Here is a 22,685-nt window from a genome sequence, read left to right as displayed (position 1 = left end):
TACATTTAAGAAGATTGTATGGTTATAATGCGATTGCTTTGTTTATAATAGGTGTGAAGCATTGATTTGTTATATTCGTATTGTGGTTTTTCAGAGTAATGACATTAGATGTTAGCATCTAGAATACTTGTCAGTAAACTTTTTCCAAATAAGTAGAGTTGTGACATGTTCTTTTGACTTTTTAATCACAAAATCTATACTGGATATATTCCTTTAATATGAAAAATTCAGGCATTATAGTTATCTACAGAATAAAATAGGAAAGTCTTTATTCATAAAGCTTTCTCTCTACCTCCAAATCCTCTACCCAGAATCAGGTGAATAACTTGGTATGTATCCTTCTCTTGATCGTTCTATACTTTTGCATTATGTTTATATATATTTATGTATTTTGTACATATATTTATATATTTTGGGCTTGTTTTAGCACAAATTTGATTATACTATATATATAATTTTGTAACTTGGTTTTTAAATTTAAGGCATTATTATATTTTAAAAATATTTTGCTTGAGATGATCATATGACTTTTTTGAACTACATTAAAAGAGTTCTTAATTTTGAACCACTGTAACATTTGCTTGATAATCCTTACTTGGCTATTATGCATTAATTCTTTTAATATACTAGTGAGTTCAAGTTGCTAACATTTTGTTAAAATTTTACACATCTATGTTTTTTAAGTGAAATTGGCTTATATATTTTTATTTGATTGTTTACGTGGACTTTCCTTGTCTAGTTTGTTGCCAGAATTATTCTAGCTTAATAAAAGGAACCAGGAAACTTTCTATCTTTTTCTACTTGTTCTGAAAATATATATGTTATATGAGAATATTCTATTCCCCAAATCATCTGGGCAAAGTATCATTTTTTTTTTTTTCAGGGAAAGGTCTTTGACTACTTTTTATAATTTTCATGGTTAATGGTCATTTTAGGTTTTCTGTCTCTTCTTATCTAATTTTGATCACCTAATATCGTACTATTTGAAGATTCACATTACAGTTTCACATTCACTGGCAAATATTTGGATAAATAGTTTTCTCATAATTCTTATTTCTGTTAAAAAATCTTAGGAATCTGTTGTCATTCTCCATTTTTGTTTCTAGTCTTGTTTTTAAGGGCTGTAAGTTTGCTGAAGGCAAGAACTGTGTCTTATTTATCTGTATTATTAGTTCCTTGTTTGGTGGGTAATAAATGATACTGGATGGCTGGATAAGATGTATGAATAAAAGAAGAATGAATAAATAAGTGTAATTATGACCTGTCGTAAATTCTTCTTGGAATAAAATTGGTTATAAATAAATAGATAAACGTTCCTTCCTCCATTTCATGTACTGGTAATTCTGGGCCATTGTTACAGGATGTCTGCAGATGGCAATATAAGTGCTGCTGGAAGCCGGTGCCAGACACTGCTGTCCCCAGGTGCTTCTTCCCCAGGAACTGGGGCTATGAACTCAGCAGTTGGGTTAAAAATACCAGCCCAGGTGAGCACTGCCCTAATGTTGCCCCAGGGAATAACTTTTTATGGCTCAGATAAGATAACTGCAAATTAAGGGCTAAAAGCTTCCCTGTCTCTCTCTTTCTCCTGCCCTGACCCCTAGTGCTAACTGCCCAGTTGAGTAGGTTGCCGTCCCCATCTCTGTTTGGATATGATGTAATCAACACCCTCTTCACGGCTGAATATCAGACATCCAATCGTTTTCATTTTAAGGTGAGTTTGGTAGTCACCATCAAAGACATCTCTGAAGAAAGCAGGGCCTCTACTCTGGGTTCCACATAGAGCTGTGGAGGCAGGAGGTGTCTGTTGCTCTCTGCACGAACATCCCAATGGGATGGGCAGACATTTTTATTTGATGGGGGCCATGTGATGGGGTGATTTCTTTTTCAAATCAGGAAACACAGGGTCAAGAATTAGAAGCTATTCTTATTGGACGTTATTTGAGAGTGAAAATCTTTTGTAAAAGCCTTATCAGGAAGTGTCCCTTCTGGTTTCCGACAGATCACTGATTTCAATAACGTACGCTATGAAGTCCCCCATGAAAACGTTCAGCAGTTTGATGGGACTGCTAATACCTCCAACCTGAACTACCGCATGGAAGTCATTAATAAGCCCTTCAGCATCAAAATAATGAGGACGAGCAACAAAAGAGTCTTGTGAGCTTTTCAACACTCTTTGTATATCTTTGAATATACTCCCCAGTGTCACTCATTCTGACTTAACTGCGTGCGAGCGGGCAGAGATAATGTTGGGAAAATGTTTGAAGCTCAAAAACTGTCAATGCTTTTACTGTAAATTATTAGCACCGTGACCCTGTCACGACTGCAGAGCAATGAATACTAATGCGTAGTGTGCTCATTTGCTAAGTTATACACATACGCTTGTGATTCACGTATATTATGAAATAGATAATTTTATTATTTTGGATTACCATTTACACTGGAACTCAACTTCACTGTTTATCATTCCAAATTATTACTTCCCGAGAAACTTACCTAACAACAGCTTGAACTTAAATCGTAAATTGTACTGGAAAAACTAGAAGAATTGTCAGTGAAATCTGTATTCACATCCTGCCATGTGTGCATCACCAGTCAACTGTGTGACACTAGGCAAATGACCTCGCCTCATTAGTCGCGGTTTCCTTGTACATAGAAAGGGAATCAAGGTACCCACTGTTGCTATGTGTGCTGAGATAATATTTATAAGCATCTAGAGCCGTGCCTGGCAGGAAGTGGATGTACAGCAGGTGGAAGGTTGAATTTACTCCCCTCCCCCAATTATCCCACTTGAGTTGCTAGTCTCACATCTTCAGTGCTATGCTCCTCTTGAATCAAAGAATCAGAGACACACTAGAAGGACCTCCAAAGGACACATAAAAGTGGATGACACCACCTGCAATCACTGTTCTTGAAGTGCACAGGGAAAGGAGGAGACGGCTGGCTGGCAGAGCGCGCTGTTGGGTGACTCTCGCTCTTACTCCGTGGCCCCGATTCCAGGTTGGACACGGGCATCGGGCCCCTCCAGTTCGCCCAGCAGTACCTGCAGCTGTCTTTCCGACTGCCCAGCGCCAACGTGTATGGGTTGGGAGAGCACGTGCACCAGGAGTACCGCCGCAGCGTGGCCTGGAAGACCTGGCCCATCTTCACCCGCGATGCCACCCCCACCGAGGTGAGGCCCCCTTCCTCCTGCTTGTTGCTCACAGTAATGAATGCCTTCTCTCCTTTCCAGAAAGTAACCTACAGAGTAATCTTATCAAGTAAAGTAACCGACAGAGTTACATCTGTATCTTATTTTGCCCAATTTAGATTTGTATGTGTTGGAGAATATTTGTTCTTAAGGTTTATAAACTCACAATCAGTGGTATATCAATTTGTACAAGCATCTCACTTTTAAAGGAACATATAATTTAATGACTATTATAGTCTGATATATATTAAAAAATCCTTCTGTGAAATACCTGTCTGTCTTTAATAACTGAGTGGTGTCTAGGGGTAAGTGTCAGCAGGGACCAGTCTGAGGAGAACTTTATAGACTAAAAAAATGCCTGTTTTGGCAGCTTTAACATTGTTCTAGACTCCTGCTGGTCACAGTGGGTTCCAGAGACAGCAGCGTTGGCATCATCTGCGAGGTTGTCAGAAATGCAAGACCTTAGGCCGTAGCCCAGACCCACTGAATCAGAATCTGCATTTTAACAAGACCCACAAGTGCATCACATACATAGTAAAGTGTGAGAAGAGCTGGTTTAGAGCAGTGTCTCCTGACTTATCTGTAGTAAAGGAATCCTCCTTCCCTCCCTCCGTCTCTCCTTTCCTTTCTTTCTTCCTTCTGCTCTCCCTCCCTCCCTTTCCCCACCTCTCTCTCTCTCTCTCTCTCTCTCTCATAATCCAGCATGGGCAGTACTTTTATAAAAATACAATTCAAATATATTACTGGGAAAATGAAATAAAAATACCCAAAGACATAAAATACAAGCCTCAATTTTGAATTGAACAAATAGAAAATTACTCTTTTAAGTTGCTATAAAAGAGTTTCTAAACTCTTTCTCTTGATGTCTGTACCCACCTTGTTGCCGCCTCACAGCAAAGGGTTGGGGGAGGTAGCTGCCCGTGGATGGCATGTTGAGTAGCATTGCTTTGCAGAGCATGTCTTGAAGCCTCCATTGTGCAGATGATTCTCGGATCTGGGCAAGAGCTGCAGTTGATGTATGTTGCGAAGGAGGGATGCGACTGAAGTTTTGCAGTTCATATTCCACAGGAGATGGACAAATCAGGTAGCACATTAACTGGCCCGCCTACCAAGTCTGATGCAGCGGAGGAAGCACACTTACCGAACTCAACAAAGAAAAAGCAATGGCCAGCATGTTCACTAAGATGCTTGGTCAAGGACAGAGACGAACATGGAGTGCTAAGCCTCCTACTAGTGGGTTTCTCCAGACAAAATCCTTGACTTACAGAGTCACTGATTAGGTTATAAGTCTTTTTCTTTTCTTTTTTTCTTTTCTTCCTTCCTTCTTTCCTTCCTTCCCTTTCTCTCTCCTTCCCTTTCTTTTTCTTTTTTTTCTTTTCTTTCCCCACCCCTCCACTTCTCCTTTCTTTATATTATTTTTTAAATTACAGTCTGTTATCTATCTGAGTGTTGATGCTAGGAGTCTTTCTGGCTGTAATTTTAAAGCCAGCCTAATTTTGCAGAGGTTGCTGGCCTTCTATATTTCACACGTCATGCTGATCTCTATACCAGCCCTAAACCAGGGGCTAAATTTGCAGCATCACACAGGGAGCTTTCGTATATTATAATCTCAATATCTTCTATTCTTACAGCACTTACATTTATACACATTAACTCTTTTTATATCAGTGCTCCTCACAGCCCCATGACAGAGTCAATATCCTTTTTTAAATTTTAAACTTTTTTACTACCTACATATTATATCTTAATTATAGAAAATTAGAAAATATAGCTAGGCATAGAGAAGAAATTCAAAATTGCTCAAATTATATCTTCTGCTAACATTTTGTTACATGTCATTGCAAACATTTTCCAATTAAAAAAAAAAGCTCGATGGAGATATAATTTATACACCATAACATTCACCTGCATAATTTAATGGTTTTTAGCACATTGACTGAGTTGTGCAACCTACATCATAATCCAGTTTCAGAACATTTTCATCAGCCCAGTAGGACCCCTGATACCCTTTCAGACTAAATCCCATCCCCACCCCAGTGCCTACTCTAGCCCCAGACGATCACTAATATATTTTCTGTCTTTATAGATTTGACTCTTTTTTGACATTTAACATAAATGGAATCATGTAATATATGTTTTTTGATGTATATTTCTTTCACTTAGCGTAACATTTATGAGGTTCGTACATGTCAAAGCAGGTGTCAGTATTTCATTTCTTCTTATTGCTAAGAGTGTCCCATTGTGTGGATATGCCACATTTATCCATTGCCAGTTGATGTTACTGTTTCAAAACCTTTTTGGCACGATGCTAAACTACATCAAGTGCTAACAGAGTCCATGTTGTACGTAGCCTTTGATTTTATTTTAAGGATAATGAAAACTATTTTCAACATATACTACTATTATTTCTTTTCATTTTTGTTTTCAGGGCATGATTAATCTGTATGGAGCTCATACCTTCTTCTTGTGCCTTGAAGACACCAGCGGCTCCTCTTTCGGGGTTTTTCTGATGAACAGTAATGCCATGGGTAGGAAGCATCTTTTGATCTTGGCAGGAGTATGTCTTGGGATACAACTTTTATAGAAATGACCTTCTCGATGAGATCAGTGTTTAGCAGAAGGTATATCGGACCTACAGTGCTTCTATAGAAACTGGAAACCCGAAGTAGGTTAACCTGTTTACAAAACCAGTTCATGCTGAAATCTGTTTCCATTGAAAACCACTTCAGGGTTCTCACTGGATGCAAGGTTTCCCATGCTGTTTTGTATGTAATAGGCCCCATTGATAGACACGTCCCAAAGATACCTATAGGTTTCAACATGTAAACCATGTGTCTGTCTGAAGGCAACAAGGCTGTGTTTTGTAGGCTGTTTCTCATGGCTCACCCCTTCCCCACTCTAGAATCTTCCTCCTCCATCTTCTAGACTAATGCTGCTCTAATAAGAGTTTATTTTCATTTTTTAATTGTAGTTAAACTCATCTAATAAGGTCTTTAAACTTTTCCTTTCAGTTAAATCACTCATAGATCCCAGACATTTGTATTTTTATATAGCCAGATTAAAATAGAAATGTCCTTTTTTTCTCTTAAAAAAAAAAATCAGTTCTTCATGAGTGTTTTACCCATTTGATGTTTTGATAAACTTCAGCAACCATCTGAGAAAAGGAACATATGTGATTTTTCATCTCTTTCAATGAGACTGAGCCTGTTTTGGGTAGCTCAGGTATTCATGTTCCAGAGAGGAGTCTATTTCCAAGCAGGCATTCTAACAGCTCTTAGCTTAACCCTTTCAGAGGTCACCCTTCAGCCGGCTCCTGCGATCACTTACCGCACCATTGGGGGCATTCTTGACTTCTACGTGTTCCTGGGAAATACTCCAGAACAAGTGGTTCAGGAATACCTGGAGGTATGGGCTTTGCATTTAGATAATCAATACACTCATTATAAATTAACAAGAGAAAATTAAATTGTGTACGTAGACTCTGGACTCCAAATGCTGGGATTGAGTCTTTCATGCACTGTGTGCTTATTCTGATGTGCATTGGTTGAGTGCCTTCCACGTGCTGAAGGGGCACTGTGCAAGGCTTGAGAAATGCAAAAATAAGTTAGATGCCATCCTGTTTTCAAGGAACTCATAGTTCATTTATGTGTGAACAATCATTCTAAAGATCTAAGGCCAAAACTCAGCAAAGTTTATTCATTCAATTCAACAACAACAACAAAAAATTAGTGAAAAGGAACTATGTAAAAGGAACTGTGCTAACTGTTTTTGATTCAAACTGTAGGACAGGAAGGGACTTTGACAGCATTTAGCCTAAACTTCCCACTTTACAGATAAAAAAATTTAGGTGCAGAAAAATGAAGCGATTTGCTCAAGATGATACACAAGGCATATGGAATAGGATTTCGGCTGCAAGTGAATTTATTGTCACATAGGAGAAATATGACAAAACCTGAAATAATTGTAATAAGAAACACCTTATATTAATACCACTAATGAGATGCAAATGCATTATGTATGGCTTCAGAGGCATGAGAGAAAGCACCGGGTTGAGGGAGTTCTCATAGGGGAGGACCAAACAGCAGCTCTTAGGGAACGTGTAAGACGGGGTTCTGTCTGGGCTCTTCTCAGGATGTTGGCTTGAGCAATTTGTAGACTTGGATTTTAAGCATAGTCTAGTACTTTTTCACCGTCTCACTCTTGATCCCATCAGCCCTTAGTCTTTTTGCTTAGCACATAGCACTGTCTGAAATTATACTAGACATTTATGTGAGAGCAGGAACCATGTTTGATTTATGCTATTAGATCCCAAATGCCTGCATCAGCCCTTACCACACTGTAAACATGTACCGAATATTTATTGCATGAGTGAATGTTACTTCTTTCCCCCCAAGCTGATACTGTTATTCAAGCACTTTCTGCAAATCTTGTCATTTTCTGATGTTGCAGTGGTTGGGAATGTATTTAGGTAGTTAGTAATGAAAGATGTGAGTTATAGAATTCTGCAAATTACCCTAGGAGATGATCCTTGGCTCTGACATTTTTAGATCAGGAGACTTTATAGAAAATGAAATAGAAACAATGTTTTCTGTGTCAGACATGGTGCTACAAACACTGCTTATTCTAAATGTGTACACATTTCTTTATTTATCTTTTCAAAGCTTGTTGGACGACCATTCTTGCCTCCCTACTGGAGTCTTGGGTTCCAGCTTAGTCGCAGGAATTATGGTGGCATCGACGGATTGAAAAAAGTTGTAGACCGAAATCGTGCAGCTGAGATTCCATATGTAAGTTGGAATTTCTCTTTTCATGTATAAGGCATCATTTCTTATCTTTTATTTTTTTGCATCTAACTCAATTTATTAGGAAAAATACAGATTGTTGAACGGTGGATAGATAGACAGACAGACACACCTACCATCAGAAATCTGCGTGCTGAATGACCTCTTTCATCCTGGAAATGTTTATGGGCATATGGATATCGTTTTGAGTTTTAGCTCTACCCTTCCTGGCTCTGTGCAACGTTGGACTAGTTAATTAACATCTCTGAGTCTTAGTTTCCTCCTTTATAAATGAAAACATAAGACTTACTTTGGTGGGCTAGTAGTGAAGAGTGCCTTATACTGTGCATGAAAAGCAGGTAGCGCATAGGATGAACTCCATCAAAGTTATCTGTTAATTTGTAAGAGGAAGCAACACGCAACACCTGGGATGATATGGTTACAAAGAGCTGCTGAATCTAACAGTGACTTGACATTAAGTGACTTTCTCATAGGGACCTTGTACTCCTTCCAGATCTAGCCGACTCTCATTTTGAAAGCTCTATGATTGCAAAGGATTTATGATGCTCAGTGCCCACTAATAAACTGATAATTATTGTGTGTAACATTTGATCAGTTTCTTCAGGAGATTCATAATCTGGCTGATGAAGTTGTCACAACAACTTACTTGGGGCTAGATCTTTGGAACTGTGCTGCATGTGCACATTTGGTTGGCATCTGAATGAAGATTGTATGGGTGGAAATGACTTTGCCTTGATCTCAGGGCTTTTCAGAATAGCAGTGAGGGCAGGCAGGGAGATGAAATGTTCCTGCAAGAAAATGTACTCACTGTGTTGTCTTGGTGTGAAGGAGAATTTGATCCTGTATTTTATTTTACTTCACCCATATCTGCTATCTGTAAATGCGCACTTCCAAGAAAGATTAGACGAAATTTGTCACATCTTTATTATTTTACAAAGCCCTTTCACATTCGTGGGTGAGCCCCATTTATTGGTATTTTGTTAAGTGAGGAAATGGAGATGCTGCATGGTTAAGAATTTTTCTAAGGTCACTACAGTAGCTAAATTGCAGGACCAGGATTCAAAAGCAGTTCTTTTTAACTATATGTGGTACAGATTTCAGTCTGTCCCCATGCTTCTGACAGGAAGGGTTTTCAAAGGTGTTAAATGAGCTTTTCTTCCATGGGTCCGCAATTTCCCACCATGTGGCTGTGGAGGACACCTGGGCCTAAATGACTACCCAGTATTCGAACAGACGATGCTGCCTTGGTAACAGATCGCAAGCCACATGACTACGTGAGGAACACGTACTTAGAAGACCTTCATATGTCTTTGGAGTATGTGGTAGATTGGAAAAAAACGGTGTCTGGAATCCAAGAGCCTATCACCAAAGTCCCAGTGCCCCCACTCACCCATGCATGTGACCTTGGGAAATGTCACTTAAGCCCTTCACATTTCAATCTTCTCATTAAGAATTACACCTGCTCCTCACCCATTGGTATGTGAATAGAAAAAATAATGTATACATGAGAGTTTGGTCAATTAAAACTCTATGCCTTTGTTATTTATCTTTGTTAATTATAGTGGTTTTATAGCGGCAAGGAGACCATTTTCTCCTTTTACAATATATTCTAGCTTGATGTTTAGGCTCCGAGTTAGTCCCTGGTTATCACATTACTAATATACTCATTCAAACAAACATTTAAAGAACACTGGTTTTATGTCACGTCTCTGAGCTCTCAAGTTACAAGGATGAACGAGACACAGCCCCTACCTCAGGTTCCTCCCAACACCTACGACATGCACCTCTCAGGATGAAAACGTAAACCTGCAACCCAAGAATGCCAACATCTCTCCAAAGGGATTTATTTCCTCCTAGATGGTAGCCAAGTCCTGGAAGTCTCAGGCTTATTAAGAAATATAGCTTCAGTTTTAATGATCAAGAACCAGAGCTATGATACTTTCTATCAGCATGGTGATATTTCTTGGTTCTAACTGGCCAGCACTGTCTTTCAGGATGTCCAGTACTCTGACATAGACTACATGGATGGAAAGAAGGACTTCACCATTGATAAGGTGGCGTACCCTGGTCTCTCAGATTTTGCCGAAGAGTTACATAAATATGGACTGAAATATGTAATTATTATGGTAGGTTCAAACACTTATTCTGTTGCCTACTTTTTCCTTTCAAAGTAGGAAAAAAAGTTACAAAACAATATTTATTATTATATTCTTTTATTAGAATCCTGGCATCTTAAATAACTCTGACTACCAGCCTTATATGAAGGGAAGAGAAAAGAAAGTGTGGATCTTAGGGAACAAAGGCGCTGTTGTTGGGCAGGTAATTTCTCAAGAAAATTCGGGTAAACTACAATCATTTTGAGAAGTTTGCATTTTTGGTATGAAGATGGGTAGAAGACAAGTATTATTACTGTTTTCATGACTTTAGAAATTTCTGTTGTTATTTTTAAACCAGTAAATGTAATAGCAGAATGAGTACAATTCTGAAGGATTTATTTTTAATTAAAATATATTTGATATATAACATTGTGTAAATTTACAGTGTATAACATATTGATTTGATACATTTATGTGTTGCAATATCATTGTAGTGATAGCATCTCTATCACATTGCATATTATCACTTCTTTTTTTCTGGTGGGAATAATTAAGATCTAGTCTCTAAAAAGCTAGCCCCTGAATCTCTAATACTATAGATAATTGAGAAGAAATATATTATTAGAAGAAAATTCGTTTATTCATAAACGAATCTCAATTTTATCTTTTTTCCAAGACAATAAATTCAGCTATGATGATGTAGTAGGATGCTCACAGGCTCATGTGAAACCTAGCTCAATTAATATATTTTTAATTCACATCAGTCTTTTGGATAGAGCCTCACCTTTATTCCAAGGTAGCAGTTTCAATTGGAGTAGGCTGCTGGGGACGTATTTTCAGGGCAGCCGAGCTTTTGAAAGTAATTTAAATGACTTAAGCAACGTTCTGTTTCAATTATGTGTGGACTCAGTCCTAGATGACTGGATTATGTGAGATTTGCTAGAACCGGTACTTAATCTGAAAGTTCCTGTGACTTGATTTCTTATTGCGCCTGGGCCGTTTCCTTTGCTAAACTGTCTCTTCGGGGTTATCAAAGCCTCCTTACCTAACCGCTCACTTAATTCCTACCATTGACTTTGTTTACAACACTTGATTTCATTTACTCTCTTTTTCATTGATTCTAACTTTTCATGAAGCAATAGAGAAGTTTCTTTCCTTCTCCAAACCAATTCTTTGCTTTTACTGTTTTGAAGTGAATCCTGTTTGAATTGAATTTCTAAAATATCAGATAGACTGATACTCATGGGTAAGTATAAAATCAGAGGACATGGTCACAGAAACATTATTTTGGTTATCCAAAAAGTAGATTATCCAGCCCTGTGAGACCTTTCAGTAGTACGCATTTTTGAGTGGTCTATAATTAGGAATTTGCATACAATTATAAGAGTTTAGTTAGATAGTTACCTCCACCCACCAGTAAATGACACAAATCATTTGCTCTAAGATGTTGGCGGAGGCAGTAGTAGTGAAGGTGGCTGGGGTTCATTATAAAGACCTTTGGTTAAAATGAAGCTTGCTGGCCTTGCTGTAGGTAGAATGTTTCTTCAGGTGACTTCTTGGCCACACTGCCTGTTCCCTGAGGGCCAACATTACCTCTCATGATTATTTGGTACCCCATCACCTTAAACAAAGGACTAGGCATTCAATCCACTTAAAGGGGGCATTTCAAGCTCTCATCTTGAGTTTTAAGAAGTCTCTGCATTTTATATATAAATATACATGTGTATATAATTATACACATTATGTTGAGTGTAAAGTCGTCCCTAAATGACAACCTATAAGCTTGTTGGGAAAATGAACAAGAAATTAAGCACAAAAGCTTGTATCTCATCAATTCAGAATTTTCAGTAATTTGACTATGGCTGTATCTTTGTACTATTTGCGAAAAATGTTAAAAGCTACTCTTTGATAGGAATAGATTGGAAGAGGACATAGGGCAAGAAATATTGGACCTGAGTAAGAACCACAAAATTCTTTTAATCATTTAAAAACAATTGTTTATATGCCAAAAATCAGTGTATTGTTTATAAACATCATTGTTCAAAGTGGGTTTGGGATGACCTTTAATGAACAATACGTTAAACGAATTCAATCATTCTCTTCTAAAGTATTATCTAGTTAGATTTCCAGTATTTTAAATGATTCTTCTCCCAACTGGCTTGACATAATGAAATTTTATGTGTTTTTAAATAGGTCAAAGACATTTGATGGCTTCTTACCTATTTAATCAGTTGTTTTTCCTTTTCTTTTTTCTTCCTTTGGTCCCTTGCATCCATTTTACTGTTTAGTTTTTGGAGGAGAGTCACAGTCACAGGTTTTGATTCTAAGATGATAAGACGCAGGGGGCTTCTAGTAGAAGACGTAGTAGTCAGCAATAAATCCAGAAGTGAACCATCAAACAGACTAATTGTCACAGCCTTCTTCTTTGCTCTCTAGGGTTATCCTGGATGGACAGTCTTTCCTGATTTTAGTAACCCAGATTGTACTGAGTGGTGGGGAGAGCAGCTCAGTGAATTTCATAAAACTCTGGAGTTTGATGGCGTGTGGATTGTAAGTTGTTTTTCCAGGATCAAACTTCTCTTGGAAACGCATATTCCAAGTTGTGAGATAAACTGAACAGTTTTCTTTCTTGACATAGTGGTATTTAAAATCCTTTTACTTAATGCTGAGTTTATATGCAGTAAATTGGACCTCTCAAAACCTTGGATTTTAATTCTGGATCTGCTACTGATCAGTTATATCTTTTTGATAAAATCCTTTGCTTTCTCATGGGTTTAGCTTTTTCCTCCATTTATTGCATTTTAACTTAAAAACACTGTCTTATTAGGTGCTATCATTGCTCTTGTCACACTGATTCATGTAAAATTTAATCATTAGAGAATAATTTAATGAACCCCTTTTACTTTTTAGATGGGGATAGCTGGTGGGGGTATTTCTTGGAAATTTAAAAAATTAACTCTTTTTCAGCAGGATTAGGCATCACTTATTTTTAATCCATTTTAAAGAAATAGATATGATATTAATTATATATCTTCTTCTTGCCCTACACTGAGTGGAATAAAAGACAGGAGAAATTATAAAGCACAAATATTACCCTATCTTATGTTCTTTAAAATAATATTAAAATAATAACATCAACAATAAAACCTCATGTTTATATGGCAAGAATCAGCCTTTGGAATGACATTTCTGAGTTAACTGTTTGAAATCAACGTATAAAAGGTAAAATGTGCCTGATATCATTTAGAATTAGAAGACACCTAGATATAATCTAACGCAAAAGATGAAGCAGAAGTCAAGAAAATTCGGGGATTCTAGTCCAGTAAACGTTACTCAGTAGCTGACTATGTATCAGTAACATTTTGCATTTTGTGTATGTTGTGTCTTTGTAGGACATGGATGAAGTATCGAGCTTTGTCCAAAGTTCTGATCACGAGTGTGAAAAGAACAACTTAAACTTTCCTCCTTTCACTCCTCGTAAGTTTTCACCTGTTTCCTAATGATGTAGGCATGAGACATGTTTAAAAGAACCTCACAGTACTCAGTATAGCCAAGAGCAATTCTGCTTCCCATTCAGGGGGCTCCCCCCGACCCCCACCAACACCCTGACCACCGTGACCACTCCCCTGCTGGAGACCTTACTGTGTTGTTTGGTCTCTGATTGACTTTTTGCTGCCCTAATCCAAGGGCAAGCATCCGGTGGGAGCCGTACCTCCCCTGGCTGTAGAGTGTTACATTCTTCCATCTTGTTCAGTGGTTCAATTTTAAATTTTATAATCAGAGAATATCAGCATATGTTAAGGTACAGACTGCCTTCCATTAAAGCGTATTTTTAAAGTCCCATTTTTAATCAAAGTCAACTTTCCAGTCCCTGATTTTGAAAGAATGTGGGGGGTGGGGGAGGGGTGGGGGAGGGGGGGAGAGGGAGAGATAATTGGAAGCTGGAAACAAATGAACCCCAACACCTCAGTGGATAAACACAATAAAAGTTTATGTTTTGCTTACATCATACGCTAATGTGTAAAGTGTAGCTCTCATCCAAGCAGTGACTCAGGGATCTAGTTACTTCCATAACCTGTTCTCCCATCCCGGAGTCCTTTGTTTCCAGTTTCCTGGGTGAAGGAGAGGGTAGAGGGAGCCTTATGGACATGCCTGGAAGCGGGGTGTACTTAATTTCCTCACGCTCCGTTGGCTAGAATCCAATCACATAGTCTCAGCTTATTTTCAAGCAAAAGTGTGAACTAGAAGCTTGTACTCCCAGGGAGAGAACACAGGTGTGGTGAGCATCTGACCAGCCTCTGCCAGTTTACTGCTTTGTCCACTTCACGTGAACCCGTGGATCAAGGTTTAGCTATTTCTTTAGTCCCTTTTGGTCACTGCAGGAGTGGAGACCTTTTTTAGGAGGAGTCTTGATTTCAAATCATTTAACTTTTTGCAGATTCTACTATTTGCTTCTCTGGCTTATTCTTTATTCTTTGCTCAGCCTATGTTCCCCCCATTTTTTTTCTCTGTGGATCAGCTTATTGTCTTTCCCCTTTAATCTCTTAATCTTCTTCTTAGCCAAAACTGAGGCTTTTTTTCCCTGCAGAAAACTGCAGTCCCATCACCTTCTGCCTGCTTCTGTCAAGCACCCCATCCCCTACCTGCCAGCACTTTGTCTACCTACGTATGACCAGCCGCTTTGCCTCGTAGCTGGTCTGCGTCTCCCACTTTGAGGACTGGACAGTATACATTAGTATGGCAAAGATTTAGATGAATCAGCTATGACCCTGGGAAAATTTTAGTGTCTTTTCTTATAATTGAAGTAGTTGTGAATCTCATTCCACAGTCTGAACTGTGCCAGAGACAGTGTTTTCTTTACGCAGTGTAATTCAACTTAATTTCTGACTCCAAACCCTGATTCTGTCGGGCTGATGGGAAGAAACTCCACCTCAGTGTTTCTTGGTTTCACGGCTTTCTCTCATTATGCCCCATACTGAGGTCCTATGTACAGGCGAGGCTTTGTGAAGGAGGGCAGGTCTGGCCCCCAGTCATTTATTGGTCTTCACGAAAGGGGAAAAAGCAATTGCAGGTCACAAGGCAGAAAATGTTGGGCATTTTAGGCACAAGAAAGAGAAAGTACAGTTATAATAGTAATTTCTAGAGGCAGGATCTGAATTTTTACTCATGAAGCCACTCAAATGTCTTATCTCCTTTTTTCTTTTAAAAAGTCTAACTGGGGTTCGTTCGAATGCCTATGAGAGTGAAAGTTCCTTTCTCTGCTCTCATGTCTGTTCTCAATTCTTCTTAACTAAATAGATGTAGGTAAATGTGGGTGTTTTGCTTATAGCTCATCTCAGGTCAGCTTTTGCTCTGAACAGGTTGCTCACCGTTCCACTAGCCTCCACTCAGCAGCACTCTTTGTGGGCTCATGGAAATGCAAATTAATTTTAATGATCTCTCTCAGCATAGGCTCCAAGTAGGAGGTAGCATTTAAAATCTGGAAAGGATTGTGCCAGGTGGGGATGGCTGGGGAAGCAGTAACCAGGAAGCAAAGGCTTGGATAGTTACCTTGTTACATTTGGGTGATGGGGACGAGCCTGACTGCCGGGTATTTCCCTGCAGGAGTCCTGGACCGCTTGCTTTTTGCAAGAACTCTCTGCATGGACACAGAGTTTCACTGGGGCCTCCACTACGATGTGCACAGCCTGTATGGCTACTCCATGGCCAGAGGCACAGACTCGTAAGCACTTGGTTTTCCCTCTAATTCCAGATTTGGGGAGGTGGGATGTGAAAGGTTTCTCTTGTCTTCTGTGAATGTATTTTTCAAATATTTATTGTGGTTATGGAATATGGGAACTTAGATCTTACAGGCTACTTAGAGGTTTTCTGTTTTCTTTTCTTTTTAACTGGAGGTACTGGGGATTGAACCCAGGACTTTGTACATGCTAAGCACGCACGCTACCACTGAGCTACACCCCCGCCCTCCCAGAGGTTTTCTCATATACCCCCTTGATTTCTGGGCAGAATTATTTTTAATTGGCTTGTGACTAAGGGACTTCATTATTTCAAAGATAGTAGTAGACACTAACATGCAAGGGATTTAGAGTCCCCAGTTGGACATTAGTCTGTGCTTGGGTCCTATGACTGACTGCCAGAGTCGCCGCACTAGGGTTGCCTGATTTAGCCAATAAAAATACAGGATGCCCAGTTAGATTTGCACTGGGCGTATATATACGAAAATTATTTATTGTTTATGTGAAATTCAGGTTTCCCTGACTGTCCTGTATTTATCTGGCACTGCTACACCACACCTCCTGGCTTCCTTCCCCTGGCCCCTACACTGCCTACTCCAGTCTCCCCTCAATTCTCCCCTCCGCCCCAAGACACACGCCCGCCAGCAGCAGCAGCAGCAGCAGCGCCACTCATTATGAATGTCTAACAAAGAGACAGTCTTTTTCATCCCTTGCCACATGGATGTTTTTGCTGATGACTTTGCACATTGAGGAATCGTTCCCCACAAACTCCCTCTGCCAAGTTCCTTCCTTGGAAAGTGGTAAAGTACAATCATTATACCTAATGGAGCAAGAAATTCAGGGCTAAGCTTAAGGAGATCCTAATATTAGATTGGCAAAACAGCCAAGGAAACTAAAGTATTCAAAGCATTGTTGGGGGACGTCCAGTGGCTTATGAAAGAGTGTCTTAGTCTTCTTCCGTTTCTTTCCTTTTGCTCTGGTGTTTCTAGAACTCCACGGTGGGGAGTGGAGCAGGCCGACTTTGATGTGCTTCTGGGATGGTTCTCAGCCCTTTTCTTACTCGACTGCCCTGCAGTCCACAGCATCACTGGCCGCTCCTTTGAAACTGCGCTCCTTTGGTTCTCGAGACACCATCTATTCTGTCACTCCTGCTCTCTTCCCAGCTGCCCTTTCTCAGCCTCCAGGTTTGGATCTTTTTCATTTACTCTGTCACTATTGATAAATCTTAGGGATCAATTCTCAGGCTTCTCCTGGTTCTTACTATAATTTATTCTGATGATTTCTGAATCTATAGTTCTAGCTTAGATCTCTCCCTGATTTTCAGACCCAGATACCCAAAACTACCTCTGACCTTGAATTGACTGTCTTATAGTACTTCCAATACCATTCACCTTACTCTCTTACCTGTTTCTGTCCAGCCTCCACACTCTGGCTACTCATCTTTGAAACTGTTAAATTCCCCATCGATGGTAGCAATACCATCTCCATCACCCAGATTTCCAAGTGAGAAACTTGTTACCATCCTTGAGTTCTTTCTTTCTCTCACACCCTCACATGCAATCAGTCTTGGATCCTTTTGATTCTAAAACATTTCTATAACCATCTCCCTTTTTTCCCCACTGAGTCTTCTTAATTAAGGTCATCATCATCGCTCATAGAAAGCATCACACCACTCCCATGACTACTCTCCTATCCCTGACTTCAGCTTTATCTCTCACTAATCTGTCTTCTATTCTTGCTACTCAAAGTGTGGTCCAAGGACCAGCACCATTAATGCATCGCCTGGAAACATATTAGAAATGCAGCATCTTGAGCCTCACCCTACACTTTGGAAATCAGAATCTGCTTTCAACAGGATCCTCAGGTGTATTGAATGTATGTTAAAGTGTAAAAACCACTGCTCTGTGCTTCAGTCAAAGTGAGCTTTCTGAATCACAGGTCTGCTCATTTCAGTCCCCACAGTCCCCAGCGTAAAATTATTCATGGCTTGGTATTTTCAATGCCTACAATAAAATCCACTCACCTTAGCAAAACCTGATTGGTACTTTGTAACCTAACCCTTTCTTCAACTCTTTCTCTCCTCTTTGCCACTCCTCCTATCTTATGCTCTGGGAGCCTATGACTGCTTATTTCCCCCAAATCACACGCTGTTGATCCTTCCATCTCTTTGCACGTGCTGTTCTCCCTGCATGGGATGGCCTTCCTTGCCCTGTCCGTTGTGCAAACCTACACTTATCTTTAAAACCTCACCTTGGGTGTTATTTCTAGAAACCTTGCTGACAATCCTAGGGAAACATTCTTTCCTCTCTTTCTGCTACTTTTGTTAATATTGCAATATGCTTAATATGCAAAACGCTTATAATTTTTAGCTATTCTTTTCTTTTCTTGCTGGCCTGTAAAGTTCTTGAGGGCAAAGTCCCCTGTATCCTTAGCCTGAGGAGTAGAGCGTGAACTAAAGCCACGGCTGCTGAATGAACACCTGGCCTGAGAAAGTGAAGAAGGGCAGGACGGGCCCCCAGGGACCTCATTCTAGAGGCGGAGATTGTGCACATTTTGTTTTCTAGCACCATTTTGCCCTGATGACTTTGTAGTAATGCTGGATTACCCAGGGCAGAGAGAATCCTTGTCTAGTAAATGCAAAAGTTTTTATTTCAAAGAAAGAAAAGTTTCAAGAAGGACACACGTTTCTGATTGCTATCTTGTCTTTTCTGGCTTCTTTCTCTTCCTCTACCTTTCCTGGGACAGAAGCTAGATGAGTAAGACCCAATTTCTTCATCTTTGAAGTGAGAAACCTGGTTTAATGTTTTCTGCAATCCCTTCCTATTCTGATCTACTTGGACTGTTAGATGCATCTGTCTAAGAGCAGAAGGTGGGAGGGAGAGTAGGTAAAGAGTTGGTGTGACACAGGAAGAATTAGGAAGGACACGAGGAGGGAAAGAGAGTTTACATTGCTTTATTGCTAATATCTCCATGTGGCAAAGTGCTATAACATTGTGACGGGGTTGATTAATACATTCTAAGAGCTGTGGTTAATAGTTAAAAGGCAACTATGACTGAGAAAGTAGTAGGTGCCCCTCCAGCTTCCCTGGGTCAGGCAAAATGGCCTAAATTCCCAGAGAACAGTGGAAATAAGTATAACTTGGCCTTTGGGCATGAGGCAGAGTTGGCTAAAAACAAATCACTCTTCTTTATCCACTCATCCTTTGAACGACATTTAAGCTGTTTCCATGCCTTGGCTATTATAAATAGTGCTGCTAAGAACATTGGGGAGCACGTGTCTTGGATAAACTGATAAAGAAGATGTGATATATACATACAATGGAATATTACTCAGCCATAAAAAGAATGAAATAATGCCATTTGCAGCAACATGGATGGACCTAGAGGTTATCATATTAGGTGAAGTAAGTCAGACAGAAAAAGACAAATGTCATATGATATCACTTATATGTGGAATCTAAAAAAATGATACAAATTTTATTTACAAACCAAAAATAGATTCTCAGACATAGAAGACAAACTATGGTTACCAAAGAGGGAAGGGATAAATTAGGAGTTTGGGATTAACAGATTCACCCTACTGTATGTAAAATGGATAACCAACAAGGACCTACTATATAGCACAGGGAACTATATTCAATTTCTGTTATTAACATATAATGGAAAAGAATTTTTTAAAAAAGTATGTATATGAATAACTAAATCACTTTGCTGTACACCTGAAACTAATATTGTGAATCAACTACACTTCAGTAAAGAATAAAATTTAAAAAATAAGTCTTTCACTCAGTGGGATCTGGGCATCAGGGAGAACTGAAGTCTTAGATCTGATGAATATTTGGCTCCATCTGAACTGGAAGTGTAGTTTGGGGGCAGCGGTTCCTGATCTACCCAAAGAATGAAATTCACCTCCCCCTAGGCTGAAAGCAGAAAATCAGATCCTTTCAGAGATTGGGACCTAACCATAAATAGACCAGACTTGAGGGGTGGGAAAGAGAAATTTAAGGATCTCTGAGTAAGATTTTACCTTTTAGCTGGAAAACAAAAGACTTATCTCGTCTATGTCAGCATAGTGGCCTGCTTCTAAATAAACTGTAACATCAAATAACCTCGTCCCTGGTTCAGTTTCACATTATAAGCTGCATGTGTTTCTCTCATGATTGATGATTGTGGAGGGCAATAAACCCTGTAGCCAGCCGCCATAAAGACAAAGTATCTGCCAGTCTCTATCAAAGGAGAAATGAGGGTAAGCGTTGAAGGGTGAGTCCTCTTCTCCAACCTACCCCCATTTTGGGGGGTCATTAAAGCATCAGCATGGAGCACTTTGCTTTCAGAAACCAGTCTTCTAATTCAGAATTTTCTCCTTTTTTGTTGGTTATAAGTCATTTCTGCATTTTTAGACTCTCCATAACATCCTTAGGACTTTGAAGTGGAGAAGCCTTGGGAGCTGTGATGATGTCTGTGAGGAATTACCTGGGGCCTGGTGATGCACTTTTCCCAGGCCCTGTACTGGAAGGAAAGACAGAAGAGCTTGCTCGCAAAGAGCTAGCAGCAGTGGCGGCTCAGAGGGCACCATCCTGTAGTTGTATGACTGTTCACTTTTGGAATCCAAAGGAAGGTGTGAACTGTTTAGTGTGAAAGGACAAGGGAGGAAGAGGCATTTTAGTAAAGTACCTAGGTAAACGGGTGTGCAGAATAAATGCCAGGAAAATAGCCTACATCTATCTTATCCCACCAGTCCCCCCATCCTAAAGCAATTACCTTTCCAAATGATATGTTTTTAATTCCTTTGTTTTCCTTTATATATAATTGTACTTGGTATGCCATGTATTATATGTAATACAGTTAAACTAGTATTTTATATTTCGGTTGTTTTTAACTTTACAAAGAGTATCATATGTCATCTTTTGAGATTTACTCATTCTAACTAATATTATTTTGCATAGATTACAATTTTCTAACACTGGGAATTGCTAATAATGAGTTCTGAAGTTTCAGAGGAATCTGGGTACCTGAAGCCCAGCTGGTGTACAGACTCTCTTTTTAGACCAATGGCAAGTACAGGGTTCCAACCTGAGCTGGTGTTGTGCTGATGGGATTGTCAATGGGCAGCAAGCCAAGGAACCAAGGGACACGGGAAAAACTTTGTGTAGAGGGAGAAGATGGGGCCAAGAACCCAAAGCCTGGTTCCAGTGCATTGTCGACCCAAAAGGCAGAGCACAACCAGATCCAACGAGATAGAGAAAACTTAATCAAGAGAACAGGAGCCTAGAGAAACTCCTCGGTGGACTGGACTGTGGAGATCTGTACTGTCATGTTGTGAGATCTGAAACTATCCAAAAGTGAGAAAGAAGCTCTTAAAAACACTGAACTGTTTTGCTGATTCATGGTATTTTGATGTTTTTTCTGAGTTTGATTGGAAAGCCCATTACTGCCCTTGGTACAGGTGAGTCCTCAACACGCACAGCTCACTTCACACTTAGTCGGCGGTTTTCCCTTTCAGGGCCATGGAGAAAATCTTCCCCAGTAAAAGAAGCTTCATCTTATCCCGTTCTACTTTCGCTGGATCTGGCAAATTTGCTGGTCATTGGTTGGGGGACAATGCGGCCACATGGAATGATCTCCGATGGTCCATCCCTGGTATCCTTGAGTTCAGCCTCTTCGGCATTCCCATGGTGAGTTTCACTCCCAACCAAGGAGCTTCCATCCTTCATCCTTTGACATTGTTTTCATTACCAGTCTTTGAGGGTGTCTGAAAGCTAGTATATCTCACTGTCATATGTATAGGAAAAACCAATTTTTATGTGTCATATGAGTTGCCTTCTGAAGATAGGATGGCAACACTTTAACTTTAGGTTGCCATCCATGGCATCTCTGAAGCTGGGAAGCAGACACCATGTATTAGTATCACAGAAAAATTCCACCAGTAGAGCATCAATAAATAGCAAAGTATATAGAAAGTGGGAACTGAACATTGAGGAAGAGCCCTTGAAAGAACAGTCAGCCGTCCTCTTGTCAGTAAGTCCATGATGCATGCTCGCTTTTTTCTCTCACGGGGCTGAAGGCTTGCCCCGAAAGCCTGGGTCTTCTTAAACATGGCAGGATGGGAGTAAGAGATCCTCTTTTTCTTTATCCTATGGGTATACAGTCAATACTTTCTCCTCGCTCGCTGACCACGGTGCTTGTATGTGTGCTCATTCTCCAGGTAGGTGCCAACATCTGCGGTTATACAGAAAATGTCACGGAGGAACTCTGCAGAAGGTGGATGCAGCTTGGAGCATTTTACCCACTATCAAGAAATCACAATGGGCCTGGGTTCAGGGTAAGTTCCCCAAGAGAAGTGATGGAAAGTTCTTGGATTGTATGATCTACTTGTACTCAAAGAGGGATTGAAGAAAATCCTACACGGTGGCCCTAAGAGCAGGAGCAGGATAGATAAATCTTGGGCGATAGGCTTAAAATGCAGAGCATCGGGATGAGGGTGCGTTGGGAGCGGTACGTATATAACTGAATGGTTTTATTGTTGGAAACTCACTAAGGTTGTTAAAGTGTCTGTGGTGCTGCTGTCACTTCTGTTCCCACCTTTTATAAGATGAGACAATTGGAATCCACTGGTATTTTACTTCAGTTATTACAAGGGAACTATTCCTAGATATGGGACAGCACAGACGAAGGATTTAGGAAGGGGCACCTGAACGTTTTTTTTCACCTGTTACAATGTTCTATCTTTCTATGAACGGTTTGGGAGACCATCCCCACTGCTTTTCATGACTCATATCCTTTTCTATATATAAAGTCGTATTTCCAGTTGGCAAGTATATAGCAGTAGGTTCGAAGTCCCTCTTAAGGAGATGTTTTTGGTGAT

At 39.8% G+C, this 22,685-nt stretch overlaps 1 protein-coding gene across 1 annotated transcript in view; it reads left to right on the top strand.

Moving 5' to 3' along the window:
* Positions 1–22,685, top strand: part of MGAM2 (maltase-glucoamylase 2 (putative)) — an 81,686-nt gene that overhangs the window by 7,549 nt on the left and 51,452 nt on the right. The window contains exons 3-16 of the mRNA XM_064487798.1: positions 1,361–1,484; positions 1,602–1,711; positions 2,000–2,154; positions 2,998–3,169; positions 5,616–5,715; positions 6,480–6,592; positions 7,849–7,974; positions 9,984–10,115; positions 10,210–10,308; positions 12,522–12,635; positions 13,478–13,562; positions 15,690–15,807; positions 21,324–21,495; positions 22,026–22,142. Of these exons, the coding sequence (XP_064343868.1) occupies positions 1,361–1,484; positions 1,602–1,711; positions 2,000–2,154; positions 2,998–3,169; positions 5,616–5,715; positions 6,480–6,592; positions 7,849–7,974; positions 9,984–10,115; positions 10,210–10,308; positions 12,522–12,635; positions 13,478–13,562; positions 15,690–15,807; positions 21,324–21,495; positions 22,026–22,142 (1,737 nt within the window). The remainder of the gene's footprint in view (positions 1–1,360; positions 1,485–1,601; positions 1,712–1,999; positions 2,155–2,997; positions 3,170–5,615; positions 5,716–6,479; positions 6,593–7,848; positions 7,975–9,983; positions 10,116–10,209; positions 10,309–12,521; positions 12,636–13,477; positions 13,563–15,689; positions 15,808–21,323; positions 21,496–22,025; positions 22,143–22,685) is intronic.

This window comes from Camelus dromedarius, chromosome 7, assembly GCF_036321535.1.
Source record: "Camelus dromedarius isolate mCamDro1 chromosome 7, mCamDro1.pat, whole genome shotgun sequence".
Classification (NCBI taxonomy): Eukaryota; Metazoa; Chordata; class Mammalia; order Artiodactyla; family Camelidae; genus Camelus; species Camelus dromedarius.
The sequence above is the reverse complement of the archived record's forward strand: the minus strand, read 5'-3'. Positions and strand labels throughout refer to the sequence as shown.